The sequence below is a fragment of the Homarus americanus genome, unplaced genomic scaffold (genome assembly GCF_018991925.1).
Source record: "Homarus americanus isolate GMGI-L3 unplaced genomic scaffold, GMGI_Hamer_2.0 scaffold52806, whole genome shotgun sequence".
NCBI lineage: Eukaryota > Metazoa > Arthropoda > Malacostraca > Decapoda > Nephropidae > Homarus > Homarus americanus.
Genome location: NW_024720773.1, coordinates 4,738,900 through 4,766,849, shown reverse-complemented (window position 1 = coordinate 4,766,849; position 27,950 = coordinate 4,738,900). Strand labels below are relative to the sequence as shown.

Below are 27,950 nucleotides of genomic sequence, written 5' to 3'. Positions count from 1 at the left end.
GTACAAATAGAAATTCCATGCATGAATTTATTGTACAGTAATTCACAAATCAATTATTAATAATGTATTCTATCAATAATTCATGTATAAATATCATAAAATTAAACAGGTAAAACACCTATCTTGAAAAGTTTTATGACATCATACCCTTGATGATCACTCAGCTCAGGTCTCTCATTACTCTTGTGCCAGGGCAGAGGACCTGCCACTGGACTGGGTTTTATCAGTCTCTTCGCAGACTCTTTACAAGGTCAGTAAATGCCTTGACTCTATGGTACTCCAGCTCACCTGTCCACCTGCATGTAAACAAATTCACCTTGTTAGCATGTTACAAGAACGATTCCATTTAATTCAACGGTCAAGTAAATGGTTTGGGTATACAGTACATACAGATGAATTTATACAGGGTATTGGAAAACAAATTTGAAAAGACAATTGATAACAATGAGATTATGGGTATAAATGTGGTGGACTGACTGGAATCCCATTTTACATCTAAGACTCCTTATAGCTACCAAGTCTAGAGGGTTGAATCTTCAGGCTTCCATACCTAAACTTGTGTGTTTAAGGTCCGAAAAAAATAAAAAAAAGGTTTCCTTCACATTGTACACAATAAGGGAGAAGGCTGAAGGGTTGATGCTGCTGACCCTAGGGATAGACACTCACTCCAATCTGCTTTTGCCTGACATAAACTACAAGGTGACAACAAAAGGTTTATCACATAAAGCACGGCTTACCTCAGCACCAGAGGGGGAATAGGAAGGGATGCAGAGTTGCTGGATCACATCTTTTTATAAAATAGTTTTTTCTTTTATGACCACTCCACCATTCATAACATTGTGTAAGGATTAAGCAACTCTGTACACTAAAGCCAACTAGTAAAGGGAGGTAGAAGACAAATAAACTCCACATACTATTTTCACTCTTATACCCTCTGACACCATTCCATCCTTACATTCCTAAGTTTCCCCTTTACCTCCTCAATAATACCTGCTAGCAATGTCAAGCCATCAAAGAAAGACCACCCCTAATATCTTACAACAGTGCCTTTAACATCATGATAAACAGAAGGGGGTGCAATACAGACCCCTGAGGAACCCTAACCTCCACTTTAAATTCCTCATTTTCCTGACCATTTACTTTCACAACAGTTCTCAAGCCAATCAGACAAGACACTCCTCGACCAATAATTTCCTACTGTCCACTACACTACTTCATGTGAAACCCTGTCTACTGCCTTCTCTAAATCTACAGCTTATGTCTTATTAAATTAAGATTGGCCACAAGTATAAGAATTATTTGTAACTATTTACAAGAGTGAAGATGAAAAACACCATAAGATTAGTTCTTATACTGTTTCTCAATTACTGTACAGTTATGTTCATTCTCACAATCTGTGTAACCTTTCAGGTGGCTTTGTGCTTTTCTTTCAATTTCATGATAGTGAGAATACTGTATTGTACTGTAGCTACAGAAATGCTGCTAGAATGAAAAAAGGTCAGTCATACAAAATACCTTACAGCACGCACGCACACGTCACACACATCCAAAAATTTTCTGACTCCAGCAGAATCCACTTTGTACTTTTAATAGATACAAAGAGGCAGACAACCAAGGTGAGACACCCTGTGTAACTGTTGTACATAACCATACCCTCACTAGTACCCAAGGTGAGACACCCTGTGTAACTGTTGTACATAACCATACCCTCACTAGTACCCAAGGTGAGACACCCTGTGTAACTGTTGTACATAACCATACCCTCACTAGTACCCAAGGTGAGACACCCTGTGTAACTGTTGTACATAACCATACCCTCACTAGTACCCAAGGTGAGACACCCTGTGTAACTGTTGTACATAACCATACCCTCACTAGTACCCAAGGTGAGACACCCTGTGTAACTGTTGTACATAACCATACCTTCACAATTATCATAGAAGACTTAAACCATTGAACCAGACATCCAAAATACAGAATCTAGAAAAAACTACTGTACAATTAGCTATCAGGAGGCCGATTTAAGCATGAGCACATTGGTGGGAACACACAGCAGCCAATCCTCACAATAGGTTCATAACCCTTGCACTTAAAATCTCAAACTTCTATTAGGCATAAACTAACATTTATAGTCTGTTCACTTGAACCTTACAACTGAGGCCTAGGGTCAGCTTGTAGCAAGGCAGCTGATTGGCTGTTAGACAGACACTGAGAAAGTCACTACAGTTCTTTAGTATTTAATCTATTATATTTATATTTTGATATTTTAAGGGATAATAACTATTGTGTTGATCTCTGATAATTTCCTTATTTGGGGAAGCAAAACATAGCTTGTGAAACACTCTGGTAACACAAGTATCTTGAAGAGAACACAGACATGAACAAGTTCCGAGACATAAACTCCTCCACACTGTGACGTCATGCAGCACTGTGGAGGATGTAGCTGAAATTATGCATTTCATTTATTTATTTTTTGTAAGTCCTTTTTACTTTTAAAATTTCTACAAGTGAACTCTTCTAGTATATATCTACCTTTTGGCAATAATTATTAAAAAATATACCTTTTTTCTTAAACTATACTCATATATTGCAAGGGTATTTACTGTAGTTACCCTCTCCATGTATATAGTTTGTACAGTATAATTATTTATTATGTATTTTAAGAAAAATATGAATCTTTTGTATCATAATGATTACAGTATTGGCAAAAGTAGGAAGGTATGCACAAGAGCATTTACCCAAATTACACTTGTAGTGCACAACTGCACGTCCAATGTAAATTATCCTGACAGGGTAAACATCAGACAAATAAATAAATTAAATTAATAAAATAAAAAATAAATAAAATAATAAGACCCATTCACAGATCATTTTTTCTGTACACTTTTTTTGTGGGTCTTTTAATTGGCAGCTGTGGCAATACGACAGGCTAGTGTTCTTTCAGACTAATTTTCTGAGGTGAAGTCAGTGGCAGGTTGATTCAGTTTGACATTTGTTTATCATCAAGGTCTCTGCACAGTGAACCAACAATGTCTGGCCAACACAAGCATCATTCATCTTCAGCTCTGGTAAGTACAGTACAGTACAGTATAGTGTACTAAAACAAAGTTTAGTATTGTTAGGTCAGGTCTCAGGGTCATAATTCTTTAGGCTGGGTTAAAATGTTTGTGCTGGAAAACATCTCGGCTTTTAACATGGGATCCTAAGGGAAAGAGACTCATTGAATGAGAATTCACCCAAAGGGCACTTTTTAAGAATGCACATCAGTTGTTCAGTAGGACCTTACTGCATAAACAACCTGTCAGCACAGCACAGCACAGCACAGGGACATATAGCAGCCCAAACTATCACACCACTAAGGACACAAAAGAAACTGCTGCTGCTAATAAGATAAACTATTTCTAATCTAATATTATAAAATTAAATTATATTTTTCAAATTTATGTTTTAAATTATTAAAGAAAAAACTTTTGGGTAAGCTGGTGGGAGGCAAAAACAGACTGAACTCAAGAGTAAAAGGGTTAATAGGGAATCTTTGTACCAAGTGTTGCCTTTATTGGTGTCTAGAGTGAAGATGGAGGGCATTCTAATTTTCATACTTACAGTATTCAATTTCTTGATTAACTTACACCTTCAAGAACTAGATTCTGAACCCATACTCATGCTGACTATCATATTAGCCTAAACCAACACTACTGTACCTTAGGAAGAAAATGTTACAGCAGTAATGTATGTATCTCTCACTAATATGTCATGGGTTTGAGTCCTGCTGGGGCCACACATATGAGAAGGGTGTTATCCAGTGTGACCCTCACTACCAAACATCATCAGTTTCCACCTTTACTAACACTGGACAGACCAACCGCCTGAATGTTTAGTATGCTGACAAGTGGTGAAATGATAAATAAATACATAAAAACTAAGATTAACATCCACAGTATAAGAAACAACTTACTTTCCATCTCTCTTGAAGTGGGAACCAACAATAAATCCATTTGCATTGATGAATTTATGAACATTTTCCTTGGTTACCCCAGAACCCACCAAGACAGGCAAATCAACACTTCTCACGTCTGAAACAAACAAAGGAGACCAACATTACTTTATCTGATATTACTTTATCAATACATGTAATGGAATATTGATAACTGCAATCTTCCAATAAACAGAATTGAAATGGATTCAGGAAAAAAAATCTGTCTAAGCACATGCGAAGTTGTTTACGTGACGCTGCCTGGATATGTTGTAGCCGTCACCACCACCCGCACTGTTCCCACTCACACATGTTCTTAATGGCCAGCCATGTAAAAGAAAGGTTGACACTGGCTGCCTCACTGCTCTTCACCCTTGCCTCCTCCACATTACCGTACTAGTCTTATAAATGTGTATACACCTGAATATTACTGCATCATTTTTTATGGACTTTACATACAGTACTTTGTAAACATTTCACCACGCCAAGTGGGAAATTCACTAAAACAAAACAGCTTTGTACAGTACCAATTATTGCACTATGTAGTGGCATGGGTGGCCTCCCAGATTGTGTAGTATGAGATGAAGTGGATATGATGTAGATGTGTAGTGAAGATTATGTGGGTGTGTAGTGAATATGAAGAGGATCTGTAGAGGAAAATTACTTATGTGAGTGTCTCCCTCCCTCACACATACATGCACGCACACACACGTCTTTCTCTCTTAAATATGCCCCCCACCCTCACTTACCCCCTCTCTCACATCCAACAGAACAACCAACCAATCAGAAACTAGCTCTAAGAAAACCAGCCACAATAACTAGCCCAGGACAGAACCCTACCACACTCTTAGCTTAGCTTACCCATAGCAAGGTGGTCAGCCCACCTCCTCCTACATCCACCTAACTTTCTACAATTTCTGATCCATTACCTCCCTTTCCCCCACCTCTAATCTTTTTTCATACCTTCTTCCTCAACAACAACAACAACCCACACACGCACGCCCCCCCCCCACCTACCCCCTGTGATAGTGTGTTTGGTGACCATATCAGCCCCTCTGAGCAAAGGGGTTAAGTGTTGGATGTGTAGACACAAGTCCTGGAGTGTGGCGGTAATATTGATATTTTACATCGAGACTTTACCAAGGCTTTTGACAGTATACCCCATGAAAGGCTGAAAATTAAACTGGAAGGATACTTTATCCAGGGAAGTATCCTCGCGGGGATCGGATACTTTCTTCATGACCACAAGCAGTGTGTGGTGATTAAGAACATGAAATCATCATGTGTATCCATGATAAGTGGGGTATCACAGGGTAGTGTACTGGGACTGTTGGTGTTTGTTGGTTTCATAAATGATAAGGCAGAAGCTATACACTCCTCCATACAAGTGTTTGAGTTCAATGCCAAGATATTCAATGAAATTAAGGACTACAGAAAGATATCTGTCAACTTCAGGAGTGGTCAAAGGAATGGCTGTTAAGATTCAATGTCATGAAACGTAAAAAAGATGCACCTAAGTCGTACCAAAAACAAGGAGGCATATAACATGTCCCAACAGGACGAAGAAACACCATTAATTGAGACCATAATGTGAAAACAACCTGGGTGTGTATGTTAACAATGGAGTGAAATTCTGGATCACTGTGAGAAGAAAGGGAATCATGCAACTATGGTCATTCACACACCTAGATGGTGCAACCCTTATAACTCTCCTCAAAAGAGAGGTGCTTCCCCATTTGGAGATCTGTCACCTCATCTGGCTAATTCATTGAAAATGTTCAAAGGAGGGCCACCAAACTGGTGCATGCAATACAGAACCTCAGTTACCCAGAGAGATTAGAATGCCTGTAGTTGTCTAGTTTACTATAGGCTGGCAAGGGGTAACATAACAGAAGCTTATAAACATTTTAAAGGACCCTACTCAGTCAAGTGCTAATACTTGAAGCTAGCAGATACCTGCCCAATAGAGATCACAGCTTACAGTTGAAGAAGACAAGTTAAGAAAACAGTTGGAACAAATATTTTTGGAGTACGAGTTATGAACTCTTGGAGCAGTCTGCCAGAGAGTGCTGTGACAGCACTAGGTGTGAGCTCATTCACGATCAGACTTGTAAAACATTGTCTCAGGTACAGATACATTCTGGAACCAGTACATGACCAGTACTTGCCAACAGTGTGTAACAGTGACGTCACTGACTGGCCAAATGGCTAACAGGCCGATCGATGGTGAAGAGGATAAAGTACCTAATGAATCAGTTTCAAAACATTACTACCAAATCTTAGTTGATTGGTTGTTTTGAGAGACTACAAAACATCAGTCAACAGGTTATAAACTTAAGGAAATATGTACCAATCAACCAGATCCATTTTGCTATGTATAAGAAGTGCTGTCTTAGAACCCCATCAAGTTGAGCTGGGAGGACAACCAGATCCTTTGTCTTCCCTCTCAAGCTTTGATTTTCTACTAACAACAGATTGTTGACATGACCTGTGAGATCAACCTTCTGTTTACACCAGGTTGTTGACATGGCCAGCAAGGTATTGGGAGGTGGTCAACTATTAGGTGGGACTAATGAAAATGAAAGATTGACCTACAAATCCCATTTTACAACAATTTGAATATGCAACTCCAAAAAAACAGTACAGTATATTGACTTTAAATCTAAGTCCCATGAGTCCCTTTGAAGTGGGAACTAAAATTGGATGAATTTGAAAATGTAGCTGACATACCAGACCCCTGAAGGCAACATGGGAGAAAATTATTGATAATTTTGCTGCTCATTATAACAAACACTTCAATCAATAATTTGTTTGTTGAGGCTATAAAGTATTCTGTTAGCATGAATATCTACAGGACCAGCTCGTCTCAGCACCCAAGAAGTAGGAGATAACTATGATGATTTGCTCAATCCTAAAACTGGTTTTAAAAGGTGATTAAAAGAACAGTCTTCTATTTCTAACCATATGTGAGGACCCAGTAACTCCATATACTAACTCTAGCTACACAGGCAGGTAAGAGGCTCAGCTGGCACCCCTAATGAAAGTACAGGTAATCCTACCAAACTGATCTACAGGACAGTATAGTTAATACTAGAACACGAGAACAAACCTTGTGTTTACCATGACCACAAACCCCCGAGGTGCTGCCCTTGTGAAAAGTGGGTTCCATGGGTCTGGTGGTGTCATGTTAGAGGTACTGTGGATACAAGAACTGTTCCACTCATCTGCCTGACCTCCACCCTCAGGTGGGTACTGGAGACAAGAACTGTTCCACTCAGCTGCCTGACCTCCACTCTCAGGTGGGTACTGGAAACAAGAACTGTTCCACTCAGCTGCCTGACCTCCACTCTCAGGTGGGTACTGGAAACAAGAACTGTTCCACTCAGCTGCCTGACCTCCACTCTCAGGTGGGTACTGGAAACAAGAACTGTTCCACTCAGCTGCCTGACCTCCACTCTCAGGTGTGTACTGGAAACAAGAACTGTTCCACTCAGCTGCCTTTTCTTCTGAATGTGTATATAATAACAATACTTACTATGGAATAAACAGGAAATGTTACTAGCAAGAGATATACTGTATGGCATTTTGCAGTATCCATCGTCTCTGGTATCAGATTGTTTCACGTGTACAATTGGGTAGCAACTGTTTGGATGGTTCAGTAAGCTTACCATGCAACTGCTGATGATCTGCTTCTTGACCAGTTGCCGAGCCAGTAAGTATTACACCATCAGCAAGGAAGAACCTCGCAGCCTCAGCCATTTCAACGACACTGACATCATCAGTTATTGAATGGGCACTGCATAGAAAAAAAAATTGTAGTCATACCTAATAATATATAAGGCGAGTGATTTGGAGGAAAAGACACAAGTACAGGTGTACTGTATTAATGATAAATTACAGAATAACTAATTACTGTGGTCCCTCGGTTAACGAACACAATTCGTTCCAGAAGGTCGTTAGTTAACCGAAAAATTTGTTAACCAAAACCATTGTTTCAATGGGATTTTGGGTAATTGGTTCCAGCTCACCAAAAATTACATACAAAGTAAAAATAAATGCAGTAAAGTACACTTACTTTGAGGTGTGTACGTAGGAGGCTCCTGGTTGATGATGATGATGATGGGAATTAGAAGTGGGGGAGGAGGAGAAGGGAGAAGAGATGCTAGTGGGGGTGGAAGAGAAATCACCCGATGCTTCATGCCATCATTTCACCCATAAAATTTTAAGTTCACTAGGTGTAATTCAAGATAAATTTCAGAATGACCAATAATTGTATTGTAAAAATGTAAAAATAGTTTATGTTCAAGAGAGTCTCAAGCAAGATGTTACCTCTACTGACCAGAGATACAAACTGACGCCTGTTTGGTGAGTTGAGTGGCTGTTTGGCGCACTAAAAACTAGTTTCCTGTACGTACTTCAGTTATGTTAAATAATTGTTAAAATGACTAAAAATTTTAATATAAAACTTGGAAAATTATTGAATAATACAACCTTCTTGATGTTTACTCAAATGGTAACGAATTTAAGCCCTAGAACCGATTACTGTGTTGGCAGAATAATATCCAGCTGGTGAGCAAGCAAAAACATGTTGAGAGGAATTCGTAAGTAATTCGTTAACCGAATTGAATATTCTTATGGAAGGTAATTCGTTAACCGAAATTTCGTTAACCGAGGCGTTCGTTAACCAAAGGACCACTGTACTGTAATGATGAATGTAAAAAGTACGTGTAGTGGCAGATCAGGAGGGGTTCAGTCAAACCCTCACTTTTTACATAAGACTCACCTGGCATCATGTTAGACTAAATCACCTCAGGTTAATACTGTTTAAGGATTATTGTGCCAGATTACAATTTTACCTGCAGTATTTATCTAACTCATCTGCATTCTTCTTAGATTCAACTTTGAAATCAAGATACAGGTGTACCCTGAAAACCGACATCCCAATAACTGCCGCTTCTCATAACTGACGATTACATATAGGGGAAATACCCCGCAAGTTTTGTTGATACCACGAAGATCCAACGATTGTGAGAGGAGCGGCAGAGCTGTTTTTTAATTTGGTGGGCAGTGGCTTGGTGCAAATTCTTGCCAAGAGAGGGCTCTGTTCACTGTCTCTGACTCATTCCTACCATCTTTGCTCTTGTTTACATTTACCCTGTGTCTCTGACTTCCTGTATTTTTTTATTTATTTTCGACTTCATGTGTTACGCAATCATGCCTAAAGGCCCCAGTGATAGTTCCTCTTGTGCTGCCCCTTTTAGAGGCAGCTTGATGTGATGTGATAAGGCATAATAAGAGTGGTGATGGACCAGCAAAGATTGGTAAAGACTTGAACTTGCCACCCTAGACTGTCTCCACCATCCTCAACACAGGTAAATAACAGTCTCAATTTATGCTTTACATTGCGTATGTAAAGCTAATTATGTTTGCTTTATATGTCTGCTTTATATTCTTGCTTTACAGTGTGCATGACAAAGATATATCTTGGGTAGATGGGGGTTTTTGGAGGGTGGCAGGTCCCTAACTCCCTGAATTTTTTATGTTCTTATGGGATTAATTGGTTCAATAACCATTGATTCACTAGCCAATGACGTTTTCCAGTCCTTATATGCGTCAGTTATCGTGGTACACCTGTACAGTATTCTTTTTTTAACCCCTTGTGTGTGAGGTCCTGTCTGTCCTGAATAAAATCATCTGGCGTTAGCCAAACAAAATATCACAAGTGGCGTCCACCGTAGTGAAGGGGTTGGGGAAGATACTCTACTTACTGAAAGATTAATAATTAAATCCTCTTTTTATCATTAATGTCAATGAATAATGCACAAAATTGATTTCCTAAAGCTTAAGGAAAGGAAAACATCTTTGTATAAAGAGGCAACATCAAGTTGAAGTGGATTGAAGTAAATCTGGTGAGGTCATGGGATGACAGGTTGTCTAAACACTTCATTTCCTTTTGAGCCCATGCTCATGTGCTGGGTGGCTGGGCAGCTGCTGGTACAGTATGTACAATATTATAATGCTGGGTGGCTGGGCAGGAAAGTTCATCTCCCTAATCTTCATATGTAAACATTGCCAGCATTCATCTTAATAATTACATGATCACACCATTTAATATGATGGACATACTGGAAGACTATCAGCTTCTCTGATCACAGTCAACATACCTGGAAGAAATGTTCTATAGACTGTCCACTAATAACACATCATACTGTACTGAAGTGAAACGTTCATTCATATTATTTTTCTTTACCTGTGTTTCTTCTTTATATCGGTGAAAACCAAAACATCATCAGCATCAATCGCCCGTCGGTAGCGGAGCAGAGGTCCAGCACATCCGTCCATGAGCCCTTCATCCGCCACGTGGGAGAACACAAAACACTCAGCCCGGATGAACTCTAATCCACATGCTTTGCTCACCGCCAATGCTTCCTGGTTCCCACCTGCAAGTATCTGATACACACATCCTACTGTGAGATATACAAGAGTGATCATTTACTGTACATGTTAAGGTTCCCTATGACAATCTCTCTCTTAGAAATACATTCACTGGTTATTACCCTACACAGTACAGTATGTACCCCTGGCATCTCCAAAAATGATAATTATCTTCCTCAGACCTCCCCACTGTTCTCAATCATATCAATTCGATGAGAGTTCTCATGGTGCTATCAGGGACCAGGGTCACATGACAGGTAGTAGGCAGCTACCAAACAGGGAGGTACTACCACCAGGGAAGATATTGGAAGCATAATGTGTTGTATAATGGTAGACCCTGCTGCCATATGGCATCACAAAATTTGTGACCAAGTCCCAGGTTGCTGATCTGACTTTCTGCTTCATTTACACACAGTTGCAGGGTCTCAGTTGTTTCTCTTACTATTGACAACACAACATACATAATGTATAACGTTTCTCACTCTTGATTTATTTTTTCATTTTTGTATTTATTTATGGTCTTTTATTATTATTATTATTATTATTATTATTATTATTATTATTATTATTATACACAGTATTCAATATCTTTGTATATTTTCTTTATTAATTTCTATTATTATTATTACAGTGGTCCCTCGGTTAACGAGCACAATCCGTTCCAGCAGGTTGCTCGTTAACCGAAAAACTCGTTAACCGAAACCCGTTTCAATGGGTTTTTGGGTAATTGGTTCCAGCTCACCGAAAATTGCCTGAATTCAACAAAAAAGGTAAAGTACACTTACTTTGAGGTGTGTATGTAGAAGGCTCCTGGATGATGATGATGATGATGATGGGAATTAGAATTGGGGTGGAGGAGAAGGGAGAAGAGAAGGCATTGAGGTGGAAGAGAAGTCATCCCATGGCACCATTTCACCCATAAAATTTTAGTTCTCTTGGTGTAATTCAAGATTATTTTTTTTAAATCAACACTGCACTGCATTATATATTGTCAATATGCAAAATAAATTTCAAAATGACCAATAATTTGCTTGGAAACACAGATAAAAAGCGTTTAGTTGAAGAGAGTCTCAAGCAAGATGTTACCTCCACTGAAAACAGAGAGACTAACGCCTGTCTGGTGTGTTAACAGGCTGGATGGCACGTCAGAAATTAGTTTCTTTACCTTCAATTATGTTCAATAATTGTTAAAATGACTAAAAAAGTTAATATTAAACTTTTAAAATTATTGAATAGTATAAACTTCTTGATATTTACTAAAATATTAAGGAATTTAAGCCCTAAAACCGATTACTGTATTGGCGGACTAATACTGCAGCTGGTGGACCGCCAAATGCAAGCGAAAACATGTTGAAGTCGGCTCGTAAAAAACTCATTAATCGAGGGATTGCTCGTTAACCGAAGTTAAGAATCTTATGGAAGGTAAATCGTTAACCGAAATCTCGTTAACCGAGGCGCTCGTTAACCGAGGGATCACTGTATAAGTATTATATTTTTGGCCCCCAGGCCCTGATGTAAGTCACTGACCTATGCCCTGGTGAGCTCATCCCATAAAAAAATAAACAAGTTATTAGGTAAATTTCAAGTTTAACCCCATTCGTAAGTCGGGGACCCCTTATACAAGCAACCCGTGTTACAGAAATTTGCCCTTACGGAATTTTGAAATTATGACCCAAAAATTCACGATAAGGACAAAAAACTCGCCCTAATGGAATTTTGGTAAATTTTTTAATTTTTCAAACAAAAATTGTGATATATAACAAAGAAATTTACAGAAACTATAAAATTTATTTCAGGTGGCAGCTACAAGATGGCTGCTCAGTTTGAATTATTTCCCCAGTTTGTATTCAGTTATGCATCTGTTTTACTGTGTACCCTTATTCAAAATGGGTGGAAAAAGACCATCAAATTTGAGTGACAGCAGTGGTGATAAAAGATTCCATAAATGAATTATGTTGAACAATAAACTTAATGTTTTAAGGAGGTAACTCCCATTAACTCCAATACACCACCTCACCTCACCTCACCACCTCCAGCAGCACTCAACATCGTTTCTGGTGAGTTAAATTCAAGTGTGTGCATTTATTATCATGTTACATCATGAATGATTCATTGTTGTGTCTATAATCATTCATATACAGTATGTGCTGGAGTTAAATTTTTGGGCCACAAAAACATTCCATAGAAACGCATCTGAACTGACAGAGTAGAACGACGATACAACGCGAGATACGTTCCAAGAGAGGTCGCTTTAAACCGGATTCACACTAAATCAAAGTGTTGTTTCAATGGAGTAATTGAGTTTGGTATTTGAGAGAAACACAAAATACTAAAAAGGCTGAGATTCTACCCAGATGCACCTCGGCCCATCTCCCAGAATAATCAAAATATTGTTTGTTGTAGTATTATGTTAAAACCAACACTCATAAATCAATACATCCCTCAATTTTAATTAGGGGATGTGAAACGGTCCGTTTACTGGCTGGGAAGATCAGGGGTAGGGAGGCAGGTGAGGTGATATGTTTGACAGTTGATGCCAAGGTCTAGTGCTTATTTATTTATCTGTCCTTAAGAGTGACTAAGTTTTTCTCTTATAAAATGTCACTAAACTGACCTGGGAGACTATAATTAACATTGCTGGAATTCTTATAAGATAGTGATTAGTTTGAATATAAACATGCTGTAGTTCACATTAGACATACAAAATTTAGTTCTAACAATTTTATTATAGGGCTACTTTTTTATCTCTGGTGCAAAATATATGATGTTTATATTCAAATTATTCGCTGTCTTGCAAGGATTCTAGCAATGCAAATTATATTCTCCTAACTTTAGACTGTGATATTATATCAGATAAAAACTGTAAGCCTATAACCACTCAACCCTGGCTGGGAAGAGGGGGGGGGGGGGTGACAGTGACACGTTTGACAGTTGGGGCCGAAGGTCTAGTGAAGTATTTATTCGTTTATTTATGTCCTTTAGATTGAGTTTTGTTTTTTGTTTATAAAATGTCACAGAAGTGACCGGGGAGAATATAATACATTGCTGGAATTCTTACAAGATAGTGAATAATTTGAATATAATTATGCTATAGTTTGGACAAGGTAAAAATTTTAGTCATCATTTAGTACATTATTTTGAGTACAGTCGACCCTCGTTAATTCAGACCCCTTTAATCCGGATTTCGGATAATGCGGACGAAATTTGAACTAAGCGAGGGACTGTCCGTATCAAATTTCTGGTTCTGGGATTGTCCGATAGATGGCGCGTGCGCCAGACCGCCAGTCATTGTTGACTTAGCGCCATATTCGAGTATCAGTGTTGTGTTGCCCTGCAATTTTCGTTGATATTTCAGTGATTTGGCATCTTTCAGCCTTGTATTTTACATCATGTCTTCAAGGGGGAGTAATACGCCGAAGAGGAAGTATGTGACCCTTTCTGTGAACCAGAAACTGGAACTTATAAGGAAGTCAGAGGCTGGTGCTTCAGTGTCTAGAGTTTGTGACGAGTATGGTGTTAAAAAGCAAACAGTTTCGGACATACGTATGCAAGGCTAAGGACAAACTCACTGCATTTTCTTTTAAATGTAATGCAATATTATGCAATATTAACCCCTAAATCGGTTAATTCGGACAATCGGCAAAAACGGACACCCTTCTCCCCCTATTAGTCCGAATTAACGAGGGTCGACTGTACATATACAGTACAGCTCTGCCCTTAGGACAGTGTAGCCCAGAGAAACATAAGGCGCGAATTTTAAAATATGATGCGCCAGATTGACTCGCGCAAAATAGGAAAGATTCGCTTTAAATTAAAACATTGTCCTTAATTATGGGTGTCACATTAAATCAATAATCTTAAATTGAATATCTTTAAATCGACGTTCTACTGTAATAGGAGTCAATGGGAAAAATGGTTTCGCATAATGGAATTTCGCGATACAGAGAGATTTTTAGGAAAGGAACCTTCTGTAACCCGGGGATGTTTGTATTGTATAAGTGTTACTGGTACAGTGATATCTCCGTTAGTCGGAACAATTGGTGCAGAGCACTTCCAGGAATGAGAGATTTCCGGGTAACGAGACGACTCTCTCAAAGACGGAAAAATATCCCCCGTCCCCGGAAAAAAATCCCCCATACCCGGAATTTTCCGGGTATGGGGAAGATTTTCTCGGAATTTTTCGGAAAATGTGCCCCTCGGAAAATCGTTTCCAATCCCGGAATTTTCCGGAAAATTACGGCTTTGGGAACGATTTTCCGAGAAAATTTAAATTCCGGCTATCCGATAATGAGGACTTACTGTACAAACATTATCCAATTTTGATGACCCAAATATTGGTAAAAGATATAAACATTCCAGATGTGATTATTGCATGTTTTCCTGCAGCAAATTAACACGTTTTCTGAATCTTAAAGTCTGGTCAAATGAACATCTAAATTTCTCAAACCTCTAAAATTCAGCAAGCCAAAATCATGACCCTTAACGCTCCTTTGGGCAACCCTGATACTATATTTCTTTCTACTAAACAAAGTCTTCATAATATTAGATATTTCGCACATACAGATACCACTCAAAGGTCTCATAAGAAGGTTGTTTAGATATCTGGATGGTCCGTCACTCGTCACGATCTTCAAGAGTGAGGTGGCTCCCCATCTGGAGTACTGTCACCCCGGCTGGTCTCCAAGATAGCTGGAGACTGTCAATTGATTGAAAATGTCCAGAGGAGGGCCACCAGACTGGTGCCTGCTCTACAGCACCTCAACTACCCAAAAAGATTAGAATGCCTAATCTAAATGTATAAATATCTCAGAGGGCTCTACTCAGTCAAATGTACATACCTAGCTGGTAGACGCCTGCCCCACAAGGGGTCACAGCTCAAGGTTGAAGAAGCCACAAGTCCAGAAAACAGTGAGGACAAACTTTTACGGAGTGAGAGTTGTGAACTCTTGGATCAATCTGCCGGAAAGCATTGTGATGGCATCAAGTATGAGCTCTTTCAAGGCCAGATTTGACCAACAATGGAGCAGGTTCCGATATATTCAGGAGCTAGTGCATAACAGAGACGTGACCGACTGCCCAAGCGACTAACGAGCCGACCAGTGGCGAAGAGGATAACAGAAAATGGTAAAATCAAGTCCTCAGCCTCTCCCTCATCAATCATCACTATCTCCATCATCATCTTAATTCCACTTACATTCATTCTCAGCTTCTTCAGTTCACATAGCACATAATATTTCAATGACATCAATCTGTATTATTCAACAACATTCTTCTCAGTCATTTCAATCTGGAGACTAATTTTTACTTACTTAAATAACTCAAAAGTACAGTACAGTACAGTACAGTACAGTACAGTACAGCACAGTAAAATACGGTGAATCTTATGCACAAAGAAGAAATGACACACAAAATATACCTGAACACCGCAGGGTATTTTCTTAGGGGTAACGCTTCGTACCTCGTGACAAACTCGAGTCATGCAGGCCACAACTTCAGGCCCCAACACTGACCCCTTAAGATAGGGGAGATCAAACATGTTTTCAACGAGAATCCCGTCCTGAAACAAAGATCATAAAAAATCAATGAAAATACTTACACTAATATTAAAACAAAAAGCCACCAAAATGAGGCACTGGTCCTGAAATCCCACATGACAGCCTGAGTGTACTGAGTGACTCATGTACAGTATTGTGTTGACACCCTGGGTGTACAATAAAGATGGTTTACCAGCACAGGTGTAAACAAGAAATATGGTTTGCCAGCACAGGTGTAAACAATATGATCTGCCAGCACAGGTGTAAACAATAAAGATATATTAACTCAGAGATGAAGTCACAACAATCACTGATCTAGTTAACTCACAACACCAGCCTCAGCATAGATCTGGGCCTCTGAGCGCGCCATCTCCACCAATTTCTCCAATCTATGACGGTGCAATGGAGTTCCTGTCATTATAAGGAAAAAATAATCATCATTTATATATCATTAACAGTTCTTGGTTTTAATGATCCCTCTATCTGAATTAGCTTGAGAAGCCAATAATGACCTGGGGATAACACATTTTTCAGAGGGGTTCCATATACTGTACAGTACAGTGCTATCTGTCTGTCTCAATACCACAGAGTGCATTTATCAAATATACTCTAGTGACAAGTAATAATTTATAACTACTGTATATAACACAGGTCATCAACGCCAGCAACCAAATTGTAATAAGGCAATTTTTTTTTTTACATAGTGAAACCTTCATATACAGGTAACTGACTTCTCTCTCCATCTAAACCACTAGATGGGGAGGTTTCACATCTAAGGGACCCTTGATATAATGGACTTTCATCTCTATATAGTCGGTTAAATAGAGGATTCGCTATTAACTTTAGTCTTTATCGTACAGGATCATGGCGGTGGATCAAGAAACAGAATTAAAAATCACGTAACATACCTGGAAGAGCCTTAACGTGTATCATACCAATCACAGCACTTCTCGGCCGATGAAATACTCGTGTAAACCTCGACAGCGCCATTCTCAATAATACCTAAAAATACAACGGTTGTGCGGTGAAAACAAACAAAAATAACAAGTTTGCCCAGTCATACATCTGAGATCTAACTGGTACTAAGAAATTGGATGTTTTCCAATATTACAACTGACTCCACCAAAGGAAATTTAATAAAAAATTACTTGATTATTATTTTCATCACGACAAATTCCACAATAACAGTAACACAAGACTCGTAATCAATATCAAGCACATTAATATTTTTACTATATGTGGACCAGATAGGCCTTTAGGATATTAGCACTGTATAAAGTATAGTCTATTCGTTGTGGAAATGTCAAATGGCCCCGCCCTCTTTCTCTCATCTTGGCTTGTGATTGGCCAGTAAGAAAACAAATCATTAATGAAGTGCTGTAGATTGACTCCAATTTGCTCCCACAAAGGATACTGCCACATTACCCAATCACAAAACAATATGTCATGTTACTGGGAGGTGGAGACCATGTGAGACATTTCAATAATGAAGACTACAGTATAGTGTTACTGATGCATAATTTCACTTCAGGTCCTATCAGCTAGGCATCCACACAGTATTTTATAAATCTGTTTATTCAGGTGATCTATATAGACAACAGTACTGTACTGTACTGTACAAGGCCCAGTAAGAGTTACAGCATCATCTTCAACTTGAGATACAGCATTACTGTTTATGCCATCAATATCACTTCAGCATTGTAGAGAGATTTTTATTAAACTCATACGGTAAGTTTAGGATGGTGACTGTATTAACCCATGTACAGTACTGTACACGAGAATAATAATACATTCCCGGAGTGGAGGTGAAGGAAGAGAATGGTACTTAAAGTATAGTAGTTGTCATCATTCTCATACTGTACAGTACTGTATCAGTGTATCATCCTAATTTCATGTAGTGGTTACTGGAACAAGGATGTACTACTGTATAATAATGACTTGCTCAGTTTTCAGTTACTTAAATAATACTGTAAAACAACAAGTCAATATGAAAGCATTTGACATTCCATGTTATGAAAATTATTTTTGGGAAAAATATTCTGAAGAGAAAGTGGGTGTGTCTGTGTATGTCAATAGTGTAATGGTACTGGATACTGATAGTGTACCAGAATTGTCATTCTACAATACCTTAAATGATATTTGGATATCTTAAGGAGTTACGAGTTACACTCTGATACAGTATGTACTGTAAATATGGTATATTAATAAATTATGGTACAGTACTGTATAAATGTTTTCACTTAAAGATATATTGCAAATTTCAAATCTTTATTGGCAATGCTAGGGAGTCACAGCGCCAGTTAATTAAAGGGTTGGGGAAGACAGCATGAGCACTGTGCACTACACTCAGCTATTGAGCTTGTTTGCATATGATAATTGGGAATGAAATACTGTACAGTAGAAACATTGTCCCTTATGTCACCAGTGACACATGTATCTTACTCAATAAACAAATTCTTTCTTCCTAAATTTACTTGAAGGCATTTGGAGTGGGTTGATCTTAACATTCAGAAAAAACCTGAAATCCGGCAAAAACAGAAAAATGATACCCCTGAATTTAACAGTGACCCAGTACAGTAGTGACAGAAGCTGACTATAAAAATATGAAAAAATTTTCTGTATAAAATAAAACCTCTCACCATCAATGTGTGACACCACCACCTCCACCACCACCACTCCCCAAACCATTCAGACAATTCATTGAACTTCTGACTTCAACATTATCATCATATCAAGCTTATCATTATCATCATCATCATTAAAGGTTAGTAGCAAATGCAAATACAATTAAAACTGTTAAATGTAATGTTGTGGTACAGTACAGTACATCAACTTACTGGATGACTGAGGAAGTCATCTTGTGGGCCTGAAACCTAACCCTGTACAGTACTATATTTATGAAGGGCCCTTAGTATTTTTTTGCATGGTTTCTATTTGCCTGGTGTTTTCAAGAACAAAACCACTGTCTAACCTAAGGCAGACTGTATACACACACAAGAAGGGAGTACAGTACAGGTCAGTGCTGTATACTAAAAATAACAAAAGGACGTACTGTACTGTACTGTACCCTGTATATCTACACTATATTCCAGCCATTTACATTAGTTTTATTGGACTTTAAAATGAAATAGTGTACTGTACTAGCAGGCGGGGGAGGCGTCGAGGTCCCACACCAGGAGGGATCACGAGGCACCAATGTGATGGTTCAGACTCTATTACACCTTGAAATTGTAATTCTTTTACTGAATGAAGATTGTGTACACTTGTCTTTGAGTCATCCACTATAAAGTTTAATGTAGTATTTTGTTTACAAACATGACGACAGAACTCTTACCTTGAGAGGCAGCAGACACCAGTGTAACTGTCACCTTCTTGAAAATGAGAAGACTGCTACAGTTCTGAAATATTAATTAAACTATAGTAGGAAAGATTATGACTTGTTTCCCATTTTCCTTTTAACCCACTAAGGCCCTGAGCTCCCTCAGTAACCTGCTCCCCTCTTCCTCTTGGGTCTAGTTTACCATACGGCACTTTGAAATCCCTGCATTAATAATTTCTTAATATACAGTACAGGTACTGTATTTCTTAAAAGTTAAGTGTTAAAACATTATAAATGATACAGAAAAAGTGGGAGATATGTTACTCAAGTAAATAGAACTAGACAGATAAGAGTGCAGCATACAGTAATACTTTTAATCTCTTTATCAATGGGATGAGTGCGTGTAACCCAGGTACCGGTACTGAATAGATAAAAATCTTAACAGAAAGTAAGAGTTTGTTCAATATAATATAATAGTTGCTTTAGTTGACCTGATCAATTTTTGGTAAAAATCATCAGTGAATCCTATGTACCTTTCTCCTTATCTAAAGTCCACTTAGATACAGTGTACAGCACAGGTATAGACCCTCAGAAAACAAGAGATCATCAAAAACCAGACATTTTCTTCCCTGGCTACATCAAGTTTTGCTACCACACACCTACACAAACTCTGTACAACATTTGGTTTACTTCTTAAATAACAGAATAAAGAAAACACCATTGCAAACTTTAAATACAAAAATTAATTAAATGTTGTAATTTTGCAGATTGAGACTTCCCTAGGTAGGTGTACACGACACTACAGTATATGTTGGGTTTGTTAACATGTGACTCCCAGAAGCTTCATGTGTCACGAGACATTTGTCTGATCAAATAACTAGCCTAATATTTTACAATGATTATCTTTATTTGTATTAATCTAATATTAGTGTGTTCACACAGCTGAATGTTCCTTGTAAGTAACATTAATTCTCTTCTCTGCTACTTTCTTGAAAACAATAATGCAGCAAATGTGTTAGCCAATATTTTGTTAAATACAGTACTGTTCCTGCAGACAACAAAACAGTACAGGTACAATATCATTTATTCTCTATATTCTGTATAGTATATGATTTTATACTTCATTTTACTGTTTCACAAATATTTGTTACCACATAAAGTACATTAATGTTTTCAAGAACTTGCAAGCTTCTCTTGTGTGCCAATGACAGTGCTCTTTTAGTTTCAAGTAAAGATCCAAATGATGTAGCCTAATGAGTTATCATCTGAGTTGTAATCATGCAAACAGTGGCTCATAAACAACAAATTATCCCTGCATCCTGGAAAGACTGAGGCAATATTATTTGGATCAAAAAATAAATTCATAAGTGTAAACCAATTTATTGTACTATGTAGGAATGAACCCGTCTCAACTGTAACCTCAGTGAAATTCCTTGTACTAACTCTTGAATCTTGTCTGTCTGGAGACTTAATCATAGATTATATATTAAATAAAAGTAATGCCTGGATAAAATTTATCCATAGAAATTCTAAATGCCTCTCAGTTGATGCCCAAAGGACCCTTTGTTTGGCATTCATACAATGTCACTTGGACTATTCCTGCTTGTCACGATACTGTACTCTAAAACAGAATCTAAAATTCAAGCTAGAAATTATTCCAAACAAGATGGTGAGGTTCATTCCTAACATGAACATAATAGATCACGTTGGTCATGAAGAACTACAGGTACTGTACAATCACTGGACATGATAAGTGACGGATAGAGAGAGGCAACTGAGGCTGAATCACACTTACAGAGTATCTAACAACAAACTTTGCAAGGATTAGGGATATGAACCGGCAGGGCACTAGAGGGACTGAACACAATTTAATGATACCTGGTGTCCGCAGTCAAGTAAAAAGCACTTCTTTATAGCTATATTGGACCGGAACGAGCTACCAGACCACATTAAAAGCAGTAATGGCTTCAAATAATTCACAGGTAAAACTGTAAAATACATAACAGATGAAGCTACAGCAAGAGAATTTCTACATTATTAACCATGAGGCATGAGGTGGACTTCAACTCATGTTTGTCTGTTTCACGTATGACATGCCAGGACATGTCATAAATTAAACACACTGTGAAGGCCTATATGGGTGTAATGATTTCTTTTGGCTTCAAGGGAAAGAATACTGTACTGTGACTTAATGCTAAAAAATACAAGGGGATGCAGCTTACTTGAAATAGGAGTAAGGTACCACACCACGTCTCACTGTAATAAAGACATTTCCCCACGAGAACCTAGATGTGACACAGTTCTGAGTGTTTGTGACAGTTCTGAGTGTTTGTGACACAGTTCTGAGTGTTTATGACAGTTCTGAGTGTTTGTGACACAGTTCTGAGTGTTTGTGACACAGTTCTGAGTGTTTGTGACACAGTTCTGAGTGTTTGTGACACAGTTCTGAGTGTTTGTGACACAGTTCTGAGTGTTTGTGACACAGTTCTGAGTGTTTGTGGCACAGTTCTGAGTGTTTGTGGCACAGTTCTGAGTGTTTGTGACAACTCAGGGTGTTTATACTGGTATGACAATAAGCTTAAGCTCTTGGATCTCCATGAGACTAAGGTGAACTTAGCTAATAACCAAGTTGGATTATTAGAAAGATCATATACATTCCTACTTGGTCTGTCTCTAATAAGGGTTTTAAGAAGTGTAGTACTGTACAGGTGCTCCTCTACTTACGAACGAGTTACGTTCCTGAGGCTTGTTTGTAAGTTCAATTATTTTTAAGTCCTACTTTACTCTTGTAGATACCAAATATATTGTAAAAAATTAAAAGATTATGGATATTTAGTACAGCTATACCCTTTAATACAGCCTTAAAACCTGACTCACTCTTCTCCTCTAAAGCCCCGTCCACACAATCGAGCAATGCCCGGCAGGCTTTGCCCGTTTACCGGGCAAAGCCTGTGTGTTGTTGCACACACGGGGCTGGTTGGTGGCAGTCATAGTCGGGCGCCGGTAGCTAGTAGGTGGTCGGCAGTGGTGGGTGTGGTACTATCACCATGGTGTCGCAGGAATAATCGCCGGAATAATCGCCGGACAGTTAAATCGAAGAGCATAGCGTTGTGTACTATAATAATTGCTGCTATGTGCAAAAAGAAGAACCAAATGCAGAAAAGGGAATGGTGCAAAGAGTGGTTAGGTCGAAGAAAAGTATTGGGAAGTCATGCCACGATTTTACATGAACTGCAAGATGGACATGAGCAAGACTTAACCAATTACATGAGAATGGACCCCAACACCTTTTACAAACTTCTAGCGAAAGTGGAACCATATATAAAAAACAGGATACCAATATGAGGGAGAGTATATCTGCAGAGGCTTGACTAGAGGCAACGCTCATATATCTTTCAACTGGGTACACCTACACGTCACTTCAGTATAGAACGAGGATATCAAAACAAAGTTTGTCTCGCATAATACCTGCAACTTGTCAAGTCATGTATGAAGTACTCAAGGAAGATTACTTGCAGGTGAGATTTGTAGTACATAAAAATTCATTGAATAATGTTAGAATTATGATATGCATAGACAGGAAGCTGTGGGACTAGAGTGAGGAGAGCGGCAGGAACAAAGAACACACACGAATGTCCTCATTAAATAATACATAAACAATCTCCCGTTTATTGTCACGCCAATAATGTACATTACATAAGCTTATCTGGTTATACACTGGACATCTGGACCGAGCGGGGAACATATACGTATTACATTTGCAGTACTTAAAGTTGTATCTCTATATCCGGCAGCAAACCACCAGGCAGGCGGACCATGATTTCGCTCAACGACGGGCACGTGCACTCCGCTGGTTTGCTTGCCAATTTTGCCCGATAACGGGAATTTAGTGTGCACCCGCCGGGCACTGCTCGATCGTGTGGACGGGCCTTTAGGTAATGCTTGTTCTAACTGGAATTTTCTTCAAAATAATCCAGTCTCATCCATATTAAACACCTGTTCTGGCAGGTAACACCCCTCAGTGATGAAGTTTGTATCTTTGAAAGTTGAACGTTCTTAAGTAGAGGAGCACCTGTACTAGTACCTTACTTGGAGTACACACCTCACCTACCAGAGAAGACTACAATATTTATAACTGCCCAGTTTACAGTACAGAAGAGTAATAAGAGTATCACAGCACCTTAATGACCACTACTCAGTCATAACTCAACATCTGCATCACTAGAGGTCACACTGTTACACTAGAGAAGCTATCAATAGAGGCAGTCCCTGTTTCACAAACTAAACACTGAAAGTGTCCCCAGGCACAAATAAAATCCATTTTTTTTAAATAAAAACATGAACAAATACTTCAAGTACACAATTATCAAAAAATAAGTGTAAATGAACTCATTTTTACATCATAAATTAATAATATACTGTACAGTGGGGTATGCTATAACGAATCTAATTGGTTCTAGAACCTTGTTCGTTATAGCATTCGTTCGTTATAGGATTAATCCGTTCCAGGCCCCCAAATACAACCACTTAACACTGAAAAATATAATATATAATTGTAAAAATTGTAAAAAAGTGCATAAATATGCATCTAAACCCCTGAAATAACCAATATCATTAATACTTGTAATAAAAAAACAATAAATTAGTAAAAAAAAAATAAATATATTTTTTTAAATAATGCTCGTTGTAGGAGTTTCGTTCGTTATAGCATTCTCAATTTTATAGGTAAAACCGTTCGTTATAGGAATATTCGTAGTAGGATCCGTTCGTTATAGCATACCCCACTGTACTGTAGTACCATTGTTACTGGTACTGTACTGTATGTACAGCAGTTGCTTTATGCTTATCACCCATTGTTAATAATGGAAAATGTTCACCAAATGAACAATCAGGGTAAAACCACAACACTGTACAAAATGTGTATGGCACCCTCAAAATATGCAGGTGCAGTAGGCTATGGGAGGAAATTTGTGTCAAAGTGATGCACAGTGTTCATTATCCAGCAATCAAGTGTCTTGAATTCTTGCATTTCACCAATTGGTGAAACACAGTCATAACATATAATGTTCATATGAGCAGATATTCATATAACAGATGGTCAGAAACTGAGGATTGCCTGTACAGAAAACTGTCAAGAGCTAACTTCTTTGGTGTAAGAGTTGTGAACTGTTGTAATAACCTGCCAGAGAATGTTATGGTGCATCAAGTGTGAGTTCATTTATGTCTAGACTTGACCTACACTGGCATATGTTCAGGTACATTCAAGAGCCCATCCATGTGCAGTACTTGTCAACAGTGTGTAACATAACCGGTACACGTCCAGTACTTGTCAACAGTGTGTAACAGAGGGCCCATACATGTCCAGTACTTGTCAACAGTGTGTAACAGAGGGCCCATACATGTCCAGTACTTGCCAAGTGTGTAACAGAGGGCCCATACATGTCCAGTACTTGCCAACAGTGTGTAAAAGAGGGCCCATACATGTCCAGTACTTGCCAAGTGTGTAACAGAGGGCCCATACATGTCCAGTACTTGCCAACAGTGTGTAAAAGAGGGCCCATACATGTCCAGTACTTGTCAACAGTGTGCAACAGAGAGCCCATACATGTCCAGTACTTGTCAACAGTGTGTAACAGAAGTGATCCACTGCCCAAGTGACTAATAAGCTGGTAAGTTACAAGGAGCCTTATGTTTAATGACCTGTCTCTTTCTTGTGGATTGGTGTTATTATGGCAACCTTATGTGCTACCAGTGTTTTAATTCGGAGGCATCAGCCATTAAAGACCTAGATGGGATGTTATCAAGCTTGTCTTCTTGTAGGGGTCTAGTTTAAACATTGAGGTGTTTTAGACTGACATATTATGGGGTTCAAGACTGTCTGGATCAATTCCTTTCCTTCTGTAGTAAGATTAAAAGTATCTGATTCTATACTATAGTTACTTGAGGCTACCGGAAAATTATCGACCAATGATGGGGCAACTGATGTACAGGAGTAAAAAGAGATAACTGCTTCTGATGCAACATGATAGATTTTATTATCAAAACTATATACCATGTAGCAATAGAATGTCTTTTTGGTTTGTGGTCTGTCCAAGAGATTCTACCTGTCATCAGATTTTTGGGGGGATTACTGTACTGTACTTTTAAATTCCTAAATCTTACTGTTCAGGTATTTTACTGGAGTTGACGATAGAGCAGAATGCGTGTTCTTATTACCAGTGTGTCCCGGGTTCAATCACTGGCCCAGTCAGATGTAACTGTACCAAGCAAATCAGGTTTTCTCTGTACTATATGCAGGTTTCCTCCTGTACCAACACTGGACAATGAAGGTATTGAGAAAGGGTACCGGTATACTGTATAGTAGTCTAGATCAACAACATGCGAGTAAAAAATTTCTTAACTCTCTTTGGAAGACCTAAAAAAAAATATGTGGAGGAATTTCAACATTACAACTTTTCTTGCTACAATGTTATAAGATAAGATGAATCAAATAAACCTACCTATTTTAAAATGGAAGGATATTATTTTTGGTTAGAATTGGAAGGTTAAGGTACATTGGTTAGTTAGGTTCGGTGAGGTATGGTCCCTGGGAAACATTCAGTTGGTTGCTGGGAAATGTTTGTTAACAGAAGAAACACAAAATTGGTGTCCACACATGTAAGCACCTTATGTATGCTTAACAAAATAAAGGAAAACAAAAGTAAGAACGTTGCCATTCCTCCACTTTTTAATATTTTACAGGTAAGGAAAGAGTTTGCTTCTGAATAATGCTTTTCAAGGTGGCTCCTCGTCATGAATCAGTGTCTTAGACTATTACAGCAACAAATAATATACAACCTGGCCAAATGGCTAGTATGCTGGTAAGTGGTGGAAATAATAAGTTAGATTATACTGTATTATACTATATTATACATATATTCTTACCCTACAAAGTTCTTTATATGACTCATCATCCTCTCTTAATCAATTGTAACCATGTGAATGAATTAATCTCTGTTTGGTGGATGATAATACAGCACAGGATAGCATATAGTAAGTCATACTGTATATGCCTGCTTAATCTTAATGTAGATGGTTCACCTGAAGATTAAGCACCCTAGTATATTTCAACTGACAAATTGCCTAACTTCATCTAACCTAACTTAAGCTAACGTAACTCGACCTAACCTAACTTAACTCATCTTAAGCTAACTTAACCAAATTACCCAATAGCTTAGCATAATTTATTGACCTAATCTAATTCAACCTAACCTAGCTTAACGTAGCCAAACTTAACCTAATCTAATCTAATCTAATCTAATCTAATCTAACCTAACCTAACCTAACCTAACCTAACCTAACCTAACCTAACCTAACCTAACCTAACCTAACCTAACTTAATCTAACCTATCTAAACCTATCATAGTTTAACCAAGCCTAACTTAGACTAACTTCTCTAAACTTAACCTAACTTAAACTAACAAAAATTTACCTAACCTAACCACCAGGAAGCATTAGGGTGTTTAATGATGAGGTGAAATATCCTAAGCTACAGTGTCAGCTCTGTAGTAATGTCACTACTCACTAGTGTGTCAGCTCTGTAGTAATGTCACTACTCACTAGTGTGTCAGCTCTGTAGTAATGTCACTACTCACTAGTGTGTCAGCTCTGTAGTAATGTCACTACTCACTAGTGTGTCAGCTCTGTAGTAATGTCACTACTCACTAGTGTGTCAGCTCTGTAGTATATGTCACTACTCACTAGTGTGTCAGCAATGTCTACTCACTAGTGTGTCAGCTCTGTAGTAATGTCACTACTCACTAGTGTGTCAGCTCTGTAGTAATGTCACTACTCACTAGTGTGTCAGCTCTGTAGTAATGTCACTACTCACTAGTGTGTCAGCTCTGTAGTAATGTCACTGTGTCACTCACCAGTGTGTCAGCTCTGTAGTAATGTCACTACTCACTAGTGTGTCAGCTCTGTAGTACTCACTAGTGCGTCAGCTCTGTAGTAACGTAGTACAGCTTGAGTGAAGGCTGCCTGCCCTGCACCTCACAGCCCAGCAGGTGTAAACAATACCTAGTCACTCCACGAACAGCTATAGACCGGTGAGCCTGACCAGCATAATGTGTAAAGTACTTGAGAGTATTATCAGAGATGCCGCGATGGAACATCTACTACGAAACAACCTTGTAGAGGATTTGCCAAGGCGCTCCCGCTTAACACAATTGCTCAAGGTACTGGATATTTGGACCCATATTCTGGAAAGGGGTGGTAATATCGACAATATTTACCTAGATTTTGCCGAGGCTTTCGACAGTGTACCCCACGAAAGGCTGAACATCAAACTGGAAGGGTACGGAATTCGGGGAAATGTCCTAGCGTGGATAGAAGACTTTCTACATGACCACAAGCAGTGTGTGGTGATTAATGGCACGAAATCACCATCCGTACCTGTCACAAGCAGGGTACCACAGGGCAGTGTATTGGGCCCGCTGTTGTTTGTTAATTTCATTAATGACATGCCTGACGTTGTACACTCCTCCTTACAAATGTTCGCCGATGACGCCAAGTTATTTCGGGAAATCAAGAACCAAGCGGACTGTGAAGAGCTGCAGAAGGATCTCTGTGAGCTCCAAGAATGGCCAAAGAAGTGGCTGCTGAGATTCAATGTCACGAAGTGTAGGAGGATGCACCTGGGGTGTACCAA

The 27,950-nt window shown here is 38.6% G+C and overlaps 1 protein-coding gene across 7 annotated transcripts; it reads right to left on the bottom strand.

Moving 5' to 3' along the window:
* Positions 1-9: 9 nt before the first annotated feature.
* On the bottom strand, positions 10-27,553 carry LOC121860910 (uncharacterized protein F13E9.13, mitochondrial-like). 7 transcript variants are annotated; one of them, XM_042358278.1, is made up of 9 exons: positions 27,233-27,382; positions 19,277-19,340; positions 16,851-16,944; positions 16,271-16,353; positions 15,825-15,965; positions 10,224-10,423; positions 7,642-7,769; positions 3,956-4,073; positions 10-296 (listed from the first exon to the last, which is right to left on the bottom strand). In XM_042358278.1, exons 3-9 carry the CDS (start codon positions 16,930-16,932, stop codon positions 224-226), a joined length of 825 nt encoding a protein of 274 aa, XP_042214212.1. In that variant the 5' UTR covers positions 16,933-16,944; positions 19,277-19,340; positions 27,233-27,382; the 3' UTR covers positions 10-223. The 7 variants fall into 7 exon arrangements, with proteins under 7 accessions (XP_042214212.1, XP_042214216.1, XP_042214214.1 ...); XM_042358282.1 differs by lacking the exon at positions 27,233-27,382 and adding an exon at positions 27,207-27,224; XM_042358280.1 differs by lacking the exon at positions 27,233-27,382 and adding an exon at positions 26,826-26,893.
* Positions 27,554-27,950: the final 397 nt, after the last annotated feature.

Coding starts and splice junctions, on each gene's coding strand:
- LOC121860910 (XM_042358285.1), bottom strand. CDS start 16,932: ATGGCGCTGTCGAGGTTTACACGAGTATTTCATCGGCCGAGAAGTGCT. Junction 7,770..10,223: donor GATATAAAGAAGAAACACAG/GTAAAGAAAAAT, acceptor TTTTCTATGCAG/TGCCCATTCAATAACTGATG. Junction 297..3,955: donor CACTTCAAGAGAGATGGAAA/GTAAGTTGTTTC, acceptor GTTTACATGCAG/GTGGACAGGTGAGCTGGAGT.